This window comes from Lasioglossum baleicum, chromosome 14 (genome assembly GCF_051020765.1).
Source record: "Lasioglossum baleicum chromosome 14, iyLasBale1, whole genome shotgun sequence".
In the NCBI taxonomy this organism is placed as follows: domain Eukaryota; kingdom Metazoa; phylum Arthropoda; class Insecta; order Hymenoptera; family Halictidae; genus Lasioglossum; species Lasioglossum baleicum.
The window spans coordinates 2,692,912-2,704,912 of NC_134942.1; the positions used below are offsets into that span (position 1 = coordinate 2,692,912).

Consider the following 12,001-nt stretch of genomic DNA (forward strand, 5'->3'; position numbering starts at 1 on the left):
ATTCGAGCGTGGACGCGCATTCCTTTCTGGATTGTAACACAGGAAAAAGGGAAATTTCGATTTGAATTTTAAATGAAATTCCTCGGTGACCCCCGGCTTAATGTTTGGAAACGTGAGTACAGTTACCTATTAAACATTTATAGGGCCGAGCGTTCTGTGAAGTGGCCGTCGAAAATGTCTCGGCACGATAAAGGTGGCGACACAAAGGCACACAATTATGGTGCAGGCAAAACGTAGACCTCACGAATATTCCTAGAACTTGACTGTGAAATTCGATGAAATTCTGCTCGACAAAACATTGCGAACAAATTCATGTATTTCGGTTGCTAAATCGATTTATAAAAAATTCCAGCAGTAAAATTGCCGATTTTATATTGAAATTTTCAGAGTACCACGTTTATATTCTTATACTATTAAAAAATTTTGAAAGAATGCATATTTAGTGTTGAAATTTTGTCAGAATTTTTTATAAATTGCATGTTTGCAAATGTATTTATGTAATATTAAAGATTTCTTGGGAAAGCATTATTAAGGTTTTGTACTTTTAAAAAATACAATGAAAAAGATCGATTTCTTGAACCAGCTACACGAGAATTCCAGCTTAAACAAAGAACCGAAACGCCGAAAGCCCAAAAACTTTCGGTGATAATTCCTTTAGGTCTCACACTTTCCCTCTGCAAGGGCTCAATTTTTCGCTGCCTGAGAATCCTCCGATTCTTTAATGCGCCCAAAGAGATAGGATAGAATTCGAAACAAGTCGGGGACCTCCTGCCTGGTAGGGTACCACGCCTACGTTACCTTTCAAAGGTTCGGTTCCTCCTCGGAAGAAAAATGTTCGTGAGCAGGTTCTTTTGCCGAAGAATAAATATCACTAAATCATTGCGTCGAGAACCTGTCCGACAATAAGCGAGCCCGCGAAATTGCTGCATTGTTGGGAAAATTTTCTTCTGTTCGACTAGCTCGGTAAATGGAGCCAGTCGGTGTCTCAAAGGATATGCAAAAATCCTCGAGAGGGAACATTCTTTCGCCCGTTGAACTTGTCGTTTTCCATTATCCTGTCTCCCGGTTTTACCTTGCCTTCGAATTTTATTTATTGGAATCCGGTGTCGATTACCTGCTTGCATTGTTGCGCCTCTCTGCGGCGCGCGGCGCGGCGTCGCATTTTTCTTTTAAATTCTGCTCTCAAATTTTGTGGAGCGCATATTCTGCTGTTTTGTCATTGACTTTCAATCAATCGTTTGTCGACTGCAAATTTTCCGAAGCACTACTCTTTACCGAATATACTGGAAATAAGAAATACTGCCGTTTTCGTCATAATTATACACGAGTTTATAAATCTACTATATACTATACTATACATATACTATTACTATAGATAGAAAGCAGAATATCATCGCCATTACAACATTAACAATAAGTTGAGAGTTTATTGAGAGTGTCTTGTTAGTTCATAATGAAAATTGCTGTTACTATTGATGGTTCCATTAAAAAGTGTTTAGCCATGAACCATAGATTTTTCAAAATTAAGCAATAATCGCCGGTCGGTAATGTGTTAACTTACTTTTGTTATCCACTGTATACTATATATGTACATATCTTATTTCTAAATATCCCTTAAAAAGATATCCTTATTTTATTCAACAATTACTAAAAAAAAAAGAAAGTTTTATCGCAGCAGTAATTTTGAGGTTACACGGTGGTGTTCCTCCTTAATGGATCGGAAATGGAGGGCGCCGAAAAACGACGCGAGAAAAATGTCTCGGTAACGAACGAAAGCGCGTCGATGCAGGTCCTTTGCAGGGGCCGCTGCGCGCCGCGCCGGTGGGTGTGGGAGCGAATGCAATATTGTGCACCCACGTGCAACCACTAAGCCTATAACTCACGGGGCGCGCGCGTAAACACACGCTCGCGACAAAGCGCACCTTGGATCGGAACACCGTGAACCTTGAGTCCACCGTTGGACCCGTACACATGCACGCGTCTGCATAACGTATGCACTCGCCGCGCGCGCGGCGCGGCGGGATTGTCCAGCGAGTATGTAGTATGTGCACCGGTGTGCAGCGTGTGCAGTGTGCAGTGTGTGCACCGGTTCTCACGCGATGCAACGCTGCCACCACGAACCAAACATTGACACCACTGCCACACACCGATACGGATTCGTGGCGATTCGGGAATTTGAGAATGTAATTAGCCTGCAATTAGGCTGCCGGTCCTTGTGCGGAATGCAAAGTGTTCTCCGTTAATTATGGGACGCGGTGGGATAAAAATGTTCTGAACCAATTTGCCGAGAAGAGTAGCTTCATGAAAATTGATAGCTTTATCAGGCTCTTAGTACTTTTAACAAATTGGGAATAGGGAATGGGAAATTGGGAATTAATAAATTCCGCAAAGAATTTCGAGCAAGCATAAAACAAAATGGTCATGTACATTGAGTAAGGCAATTAGTTTAAACATTTGGTAAATACACGGCATCCACGCGTGCTGCTCTTATCGTTATCGGTAATAAAGCGAAGAGATTCAATTAATGGATTCTATTTGCCAGTGGCGGAATTCAAATAGTTATGAATGACTGTCCAAATAGCTGGCGTCCATTTAATTAAACAAAATTAATGGTTTTCCCACGCGAAACCGCCGGGTAGATAAACACTTACTGATCTTATGAAGTATTCGAGGAATCATGCGAACAGACCGTTACTGGGAACAATATTATATACTGGAGCGATCGAAAGTCCATGTGACGCGAGAGGTAGAAATCAAGAGAAAGAAAGAAAGAGAGAGAGAGGAAAGTCGACCGCTTAATCAGAATAATTCATTCAGTTACTTTCCTATGGCAACCACTTCCTATAACGCTAATTACGGTTATCATCGCGGTATCGTTTGCAGTATCGGAGGCGCGAATCCGACGCGAACAACCGCAACAATTTATGGTGTCACCTCTCTACGGCGAATAGTTTATTTCCTTTTTCCTTTGGTTTCGGTTAATCAAAAACTATTTGCTTCAACCAGAGAGATTGCGCGTGTGGTTGTGGCGACGTGATAAGAAATCGTTCTGTAATCGCTCTCTTAATTGCACCGAAATTTCCAAAATCGTTCAATGAAATTTTTCCTCCAGTCTGTAAATTAATAAACATTTTAATAGTACTTTGGAAGTTTTCAGTGTCGTTTGTATCAAATTGTTCTGCATTACTCAACAAATTAAATTCTTTGGGTTGTCTATAATTAATAGACTGTGGATTTTTATGAAATAAAATCTTATTTTCAATGGTGGTAGTCCTTATAGGTCTAAACGAAATAAAAATCGTGTTAAATTCCGTGAAATTTTATATTCTAGCATTTTTTGAACACTTTCGGATCCCATAAATGGATAAAGATCCGCAGTTTAATGATTAAGAAAATGGCCAAAAATTTGGATGGGCACGTTCTTGTTATTTTCATCAAGTATTGTAAAATACAGTTAGTTTCACTGCTCCGTAAAGCCAGTATGAAAGACTCACCTTAAGCGAGGAATGAAACGTGGACGAAAGTGTGTGGTCTAAACAAGATGGCCAACGTACACGTGTACGGGAAACCCGTTCGAATCGCGCAGGAATATCGTGAAACGGGGTCCGATAAGGGTTCTTGAATAAAATTCGCCGGTCGATAAGGCCCGCCGATCGCAATTCATTCATGGAGCGCATGGCGGTCGACCACAGGACACGTTTATCAGCGGAAGATTAAGAGCGTGAAACGACAAAAATACAAACACAGCCGAGCCGAGCGTAGTCTAACTTATTTCGTCGGCAGCATATGGCCGGACATGTGAATCCCCGAAACTTTAAACGCGCGCATCGTCGAAAAAATGATCTCAGTCAGTCGAAAACAGATACTTTCGCTAGTCGTGGCCGTGCTTTGTATACTTTTACGTTTAATTACTTGGAGCATCATGCGAGACGAAATGTATTCGATGCACTTGATCATGAAATGCGTCCTTCCTCTGTTCAATTCGCTACTACACAATTGACCTGTAAGAAAAATACATATTTTGGCATTGGTTGCGCACGTAAGAGTAAAACGAAACGAATCCTCTTAATTACAACGATTTGTTAAACTTCAACATTTCTCTGGAAGAATAAATTCAATGAAAGAACTGCAAATAGCTTGAAAATAAATGGAAAGATTCAAATTGGCAGTTCTCAAAGTGCTATGATAATTATCTCGTACTTTGAGAACAGTGTCTTCGTCGACTCGGCATTCCTGAATATTTAAAATAGCTGAATGAGAGTTTGTGATCATAATTTGCTATTATTTCAGCGTGACGTTATCGTCCAAGGCTAAAAATATATTCTTGGAGATACATATATTGCGATTCGCGTTATCGGAAGCAAAAAGCAGCACGCGAGCCATTATATTTGGTAATTTCTACCTCCAAGCGGTTTACAACATTATTTCTTTCCGGAGAAACAGGTTTTCAACATTCTTTCAGTGTTTCCAGGGACACGTTTCAATTGCTTGAATTTTCAACAGGAAAACATATCTTCAGTCGTCCACGTGTCGCTTAAAAAATTAATGTCGATTAAAAGTAGAAGTTTGAAGCTTTAAAACGAGATTATTATTTTCTCATTTCTTTTAACAACACTGTTGAAGCATTAATTTCTCGAGACTGGGAAATGTTCGAAACTTTTTAGGTCCACTGCTGGGGCCATCTTTTCGGGGCCGTGTTATATTAAAAAAATTTCCCACAAAGATCCGCAATCTAGTAATTATAATAAGTTCCACAAACTTGTTTGCTCTTTCTGTCTCTCACCTATCAGGCCCCTGGAATCACGCAGAGCAAGAGGAGAAGTCTCCAAAGAAGTCCCCGTGACCATCATCGGCGGACGACTGTCCACCAAGATTCCTTTCCGGCCTCTATCAGAGCCGAATTGTTCGCGATGCCCCCAGTGAGAAATACAAAAGAGGAATGGCTGGGGGACACGTACGTCGAAATCGAAAGGGACAACCGGCGCAGAGCCAGCCAAGAGGGGCATTTAAAGTCATTTGTGGTACGTGACGTAATGCGTGGCTGGCCTGCTCTGCTGGTAGACGGGGAATTTAAGGGGAGGGGAGACTGATGTAGCCGTCTCGAGTAATCGATTCCTTCTTTTCGATCGATAGGACAAACATTCGACAATATCGCACTCGAAATAAGCGATTCTAACGTCAATCGATAGTATGATTTTTTTTAAATATTCTCCTCGAAGCGTTTATTAAAGAAATCCGACAAACTTAGCGTCTTTTACCGTTTTTGGTAAAATGGCTGACCCAGGTGTCGAGAGCTAAATGAGTCTTTGAGGGGCGATCTTGGTGGATGTCCCCTATAAAAATCTTGCTTTCTTACAGTCAATGTATAAAACTATTGATAATTAGATTGCTTCATGCAATTTTCCATTTTTATAGACAAATTCGAAAATAGTGGCCTCAGATGAAATCCTATCTTTGATGGGAACAGCCTTTGTATAGATCCAAAACAAATAAAAATCTTACTCAATTCCATGAAATTTTATATACTAGCATTTTTCAAACATTTTCATAAGCCATAAATGTGTACAGATCCGCAGTCTATTGATAATAATAAAAATATTAGACATACATACAATAAAAATACATGCACTATTTATAAAAAATATTTAGATGAAGAAAGAAACGATGGTCACCTCGTTAGGCTCCCAGAGCATGCGTATAAAAATACATGCAATATATTTATAAAATATATATTTATTTATATGTAGACAAAAATGTTGGTCACCCTGTTTTATATTAAATATAAAAATCCATGCGACCCAGAGTTGCATGCTCTCTGAATGTCCAAACTAAGATCGGACATTTTAAATATGCTCGCGAAAAGACGTGGACGGTATTAGAAATTCTAAAGACGACGAGGACGTTGGAATTATTCACATGCAAGGGAACGTTAATAGTCTCGGCGGCCTCAAACTACAATGTAGTCTAAAACTAGTCCGCGCCGCCTTGAGATCGTTACAAAACGTTTCCAAGACAGAAGGAACAGGGCCAAATTATAAACGAAATTGCCGCAGTTGTTTCTCACAGCGAGGTTCAAGGTACCACGGGCGAAAAACAGCTCTTCGGGGTCTCTCTCTCTCTCTCTCTCTCTCTTTCTCTCTCTCTCGTTTCGCATGACAAAAGTTACAATTTCAAAGGCCCGCGTCGTGTTAACGCTAACAGTCAGTCCTCTCTTTGCGCGCGAGCCACCGCGCGTTTGTCTCGGTAGGTGAGGTGAGCATTACGCTACGCTAACTTGAGATGACTGGCCATTGTGGAATGCGTTTCTTAGTATAGGGCAAAAATCGAAGGAGGTGTAGACCGAAGTACTTCGAGCCATAGGTTGTACAATTACGCTTATGGATTCTCGGGAAACCACGGCTATGCTGTAACACGTTCGGCTCCGCGACTATCCTACCTTGCGAAAACGTAATAATTAGATTGCGACTGTTTTTGCGTTTATACTAACAATAAGTCGATGCGATTTAAGTATAATAATCAAGAGATCGTAGGAATTTGAGTATGTCTATACAGTAGAACCTCGATTAACCGAAATGGACGAGGATATACCCGAGAGTTCGTATAATAGAACACTGAATTAAATTGTTAGCTTCAACTTGTATTGGTTTGTACAATAAACAATGTTGCACATGGATCGCTTTAGACTCAGCTATTTAAAGCTCGATGGAATAGTAGAGACTTCAGGTATCGTTGGTTCGGATAATCGAGGTTTTACTGTATACTATTTTCAAGTTTCTTACAATTGATACATACAATTTTTATATTGCGTAAAAACCTGCAATCCAGTAATAATTTAATCGTTATTGCTCCTGCCTCCAAATAATTAGACAGTTTAAACTTAGACACTTTATCCTGCTTGGATAAAGAAATTTATCGAATCCATTTCTATGTAAGCAACTTCATAATTTCAATAATTGTAAGATGAAAAACATGAAACCGGTCATTTGACCGGCAGCGATAGGTTTAGTGTTAAAAAGGATTAAACACCCTAGCTCATAATAGATGCCATTTCGTGGGACACGCCATTTTCTAACAGAGTAGGACTCGAAATAGGATTAAAAATGGCTGAAGATCGCAAGGGAACAATGAGCACATAATATGGACGATATTTTCAAACAGAATAGGGTTTAAAATAGGATAATCACTGTAGGGTTAAACCTATTTGAAGGATGGTCAATACAGGATTCAAAATGGTTGACGATCGCAAAGAAAACGACCAGACCAATGTCCAAGCACATAACATAGAGGCCATTTTCTACCAGAATATGAATGGAAAGATGGTTGAAGCTGCGCTGGAACGTTAGAAGACGAGTTTCTCATGAATATACGACGCGCGAGGATGGATCGGTCGGCGAAAAAGGAATTCGGTATAACGAAAAAGATAAACAATAAGCGTAGAATGTGAATGGAAAACCGATCAGTCGTGTTTCTCGGAAAAGACGAGCAGGCCGCAGAGCGAAACAGGTGGCTTCTCCTTTGGGTTTCGTGACGCGTTCCCGCCGGAAGATTTTCGAGCCAGGGTCTTTCGAGGAACTCGATTGGAACTTTAGACTAAGAAGGGTCGTGTTGGGGTAGGCGGCGCAGCGGCTAGCAGTCGAATCACGAGGCGTTTCTAGGCTTTAAATCTAGCCAGATTAGTGGTGGGTAGCGCCTTTAATCTGGCCGCGTACCAATGAGAGCCCGTTAGAGACACTGGCCCGAACACGAAAAATGAAAAAACGTACAAACTAAAAACGGAGGAGATGGAAAGGCATCCGCTTAAGCATTCCGCAGATCACGTTGCCTTGGGAACGATTTTTTCGTTCTCTTTCGTGACTCGATCGCACAATTTCGATCGGACGATCTTATCTCCGGCCGAGTCGGAAAAAATGCGACGTTGCTGCTAGACTTTTTGATTCTTATCGATTTCCAGAACGCGTAGCTCAAAATTAACAGCGTGTAGCAATGGAGATTTTAGCGAGGATTCGTGGAACGTATTGTATCTTCTTTCAATAAAATTATATCCAAAGAATCATTTCATCACAATTGCTTTACTTGGTTACATTTTATTTATTTTTATTACTTGCTCACAGAATTTGTGTTATTTTGTATTTTTAATATTGGAAACAATACACTCGCAAATAAATACAGCGAAACTGTGTTTCACCGCGTTCTTTATTTTATAAGATTTTTCTTTTTCTTTTCAATTGTCTTTATACAAATTGTTCTTTAGTTTATCTAGCGGATCGTGGCTTTCTCCAAAAGATTATTTAAGAAAACTTTTTCCGAACATTCTCTCAGAATGTCCAAGTGAATACAACAAATAGGGAGCGAAAACAGTTCGACTTTTAATTATACGAGACAGAGGATGCCGAGATACCACATTCCGATAGGAGCAACAATCTCAAAAATTTCTCACGGAAGCTTTTCGCCCAGCCACTGCTGACCTGGCCATTGTCTTTTAAAGACTCGGAACGGTGATGAAGGCCCGACTAATTAACGCATCACTATTCGACCGAGCGTTCTTCAACCCTAGGAGAAGATGCAGTTGGTGGTAAGGGAATATCTTCCATCGAGATAAGGTACACCTTTTTCCCGGATCATGTTTCAAATCGGCTTGGAACCCCGTGGAAGAGAAATGTGCACAGTAGGTACATAGACGCGCAGCATGACTCTGAATTAAAAAGTAAATTATTCGAACAATTTTGAGTAGAAAATTGAGTTCGTGCTGGGCAGTATAGAAATTACAGCGAGATTCTACACCCTCTGGTGGAAATTTAGATGTAGGGAACAGCAAAATTTACTTTGAATTTCAAGGTCAGAAGGTCAACAATTTGTTTTATTCATAATCGCTGAAGTTACTTGAAGCAATAATCATTGGAATTATTTAGTAACTGCCTTAATTCAAGCACATATTAGTGTAAAAATAGCAAACAATCTTAATGAATGTATTTAAAAAATGTTTCACAAGTGATTTACGGGGGAAATAATTTTGGATCGATTTATAGGGTGTCCATAAACACTTCTAGGGAAAATATATATTTTCGAAGGGCCATGAGTATCTGCATAAGAATACAATACACTGATTCTTTTAGTAAACTGGAAGTAGTATAGCAATGCTCGTAAATTGTATTTTTACTGCAGCATGTTCAACTCGCACATTTTCTCCCGAAACGCCCAGGACCCTCATATACGGCATTACCTGGTAATGGGAAATCCCCGAACACGGGGATAAGCAGCGATCATGGTGGACAGAGAGAAGGAGAGAGAGAGAGAGAGAGAGAGAGGGCCGAGGTTTCGCTATAAAAATCAAGTGCGGCGGACTCGTAGGGTAACAACCCGTTAATAAATAAGTAAAGAGCCGGGACCAGTGGACGGAATGGGGGCTAACAAACGTCCGTGAGTCTTCCCCACCAGGATCGGGAGGGTCATTAGTGTGTACCGTCCGTGAACGGTTTCTCCGAAATGGCCGGGAGAGCCAGGGGTCAGTGGTTGAGGGAAGAGAAGTCTATGGTGTCCATGAGAGAGAAGCGAGCAACAAGGACAAACGACGCGACGCAGCGCAGTCGGGCCTGGTCGGTTACGTTAGGATAGGTTGGACCGTTTGTCCACGGGGCCCCATAAACTCCCGGCGCTACGACTCTAGGTTAGAATTCCTTTTTTCTTTAACGAAACGCGACGATTTCTCGACACTTTTTATCGAGGAACCAGTGACGTCGATCGAGCCGAAAGTTTCTATATAATTGGCTCTGGTGCACTTTGTATGTGTAATGTTAAATGTTTACTAAACCTTTAGTACGCAAATTTTTTACCAAGTTTTAAGTGAATACTTTTGTACAACCTTTTTATGTGCGTCTATTTTGAACATTTAAAAATACATTTTGTATTTCATCAGACAATTGAAGAATCTTCTTCGAAACATAAAAATTATCTTGGAGAATTTCAAGAGAGTGCATAACTGATAGAGAACCAATATCAGGGTTCTAATTTAGATTTAATACTTATTGTTGGATTTAAATCAAGACCAACATATGCGGGGAGCCGAAGTAGATTTCTCGAGAACTCGATAGTACTACATATCTCGGCCGCGTTCTTACCCCGTCTTTACCCTATATTACCCTCTTAAGGCCGAATACCACCAATTTATCCCCGAATCATCCGGTACACGCCTCGACATAACTGCATACCAAACTTTCCCCCGGCGCGGTTCAAGCGATCTCCATCAACGGCCGCAATTTCCCCCAAATGCCGCATTATGCCGTGTACGATGGAACATGGAACGAGCCTGCAGCGATCCCCCGAAACTACAGCTCCATGATCTCTCGATCCCCCTGTGTTGCTGTGTTGCTGTGTTGCTCCCCCTCACCAGTTTCAAAAAGAAGGAGGAAGCAGTCTGTTCATCTCGCGCCCGCATCGGTCTTCTTCCGTCGTCGCGTCGTCGTGACGCTTCCTATATTTTACAACGTGGCTCATCGCGAGCCTCGGTTACTGATGCGGGCAGATTAAGGGGGAATCCCATTCACCAACCACGAAAAATCGATTTTTCCCTGGTGCAATTAATACTTTGGGGAGACTGTATCCCGATGGACGGAAATTCAAAGCAGTTTTGCAGATATGTATGTACAACCATTGAGACTTGTGTCCCCACTCTACCTTCCCCTTCTACCACGCTGTTCCCCCACGCTTCCGCCGCGGCCCGGTCACGTGACGCGCTCCCTCTCTACTGTGCATGTGTTTGGTACTGGCAGAGAGAGTTTTCCCTGATCTGGCGACTCTGTTATAATAATTATTTAATGTGTAACTATTAATAATATACACTAGATACAGTTAGGAGCATAACTGATCACTAGACTGCGGATCTTTATGCAAAATAAAAAATGTTTGCACTGATTGCAAGACACAGGAGCCAAATAACAATTTCATTCTTCTTTTAATTATCTTATTAAGCTGAAACTAATACACTGGTGGCCTTAAATCTTTTTAATACCTCCATTGTTTTAAATTGTACGTACCCATTTTTGTCATAAATGCATAAAATCCGCAGATCACACACACTTTCAATCAGAATAACTTTTTTCTGAATGGACCATACGACTCCAATTTCTTGGCAAGGCTAGAAGAATTAGTTGAGTAAATGACGTCTGAAAAATTTGTTGAAGAAATGCATTTTGTCGGAATTGTGAAAAACAGTAGTAAAAATTTATTTTTACATTTTTAGCTGGGCCGATAACAAAAATTTAAAAGATGTATTTGTGTAACTATATTTGTAGATTTAGATGAATATTGATAGTAAATTAATATTCGATATATTATGAATATTTTATCTAGTGGCTGGAACAAGGATTTCTAAAACAATCGATTTCTGTAGACAACGAAGAATGGAGAGATATTGAAAATAACCGTCTCCTTTAAAGAATGAATGAATAATATAGGGCTCTGAAAGGATAACGTTACAAAACAGAAAAGTAGATTAGCTTAATGTGTATCCAGATCCAGATTAATTTTCTCTTCCAAATGGATAATGTAAAAGAGAATAAGTACAAATAAATATTGCATTTCTAATGATTTAGAAGAATTAAACATTGTCTTTGACAAGTATTGACGGATTTGGAATGTATCTTTCTAGTATATGAAATAGTATTACATATGTCAAGAGAAAATATGAGACAAGAACGAAATAGATGTTGGCATGAGCAAGGCATTGAATCATTAAGAGACATAACGTTGTTGCATGACTTGTACATAATGGTATCGAGTGGCTTGCATGACCGTAGCAAACAAAGAAGAAATTGAGTATGCGGACACTAACAGGGATCGTTAAGGCTTATGAAGCGTGCATTATTAATAGATTCGATAAGATACGCTTGACTATGTGCACTCCACACTCCAGAACGCATCTATCGTCTGATCGACTTCAAGTTGAATGCATTTGCTAATATGCGGGCATAGTATCTATTGATTTTCGACCACTGCGGGCTCTGAA

General features: G+C 40.3%; 1 protein-coding gene across 2 annotated transcripts; it reads right to left on the minus strand.

Annotated features, from left to right (window-relative positions):
* Positions 1 to 1,414: 1,414 nt before the first annotated feature.
* LOC143215672 (uncharacterized) lies at positions 1,415 to 5,523 on the minus strand. 2 transcript variants are annotated; one of them, XR_013010414.1, is made up of 3 exons: positions 4,784 to 5,523; positions 3,495 to 4,001; positions 1,415 to 3,113 (listed from the first exon to the last, which is right to left on the minus strand). XR_013010414.1 is itself a non-coding variant. In XM_076437982.1 (2 exons), exons 1-2 carry the CDS (start codon positions 5,004 to 5,006, stop codon positions 3,769 to 3,771), a joined length of 456 nt encoding a protein of 151 aa, XP_076294097.1. In that variant the 5' UTR covers positions 5,007 to 5,523; the 3' UTR covers positions 3,168 to 3,768. The 2 variants fall into 2 exon arrangements, 1 of the variants encoding a protein (XP_076294097.1); XM_076437982.1 differs by lacking the exon at positions 1,415 to 3,113 and having other exon boundaries at positions 3,168 to 4,001.
* Positions 5,524 to 12,001: the final 6,478 nt, after the last annotated feature.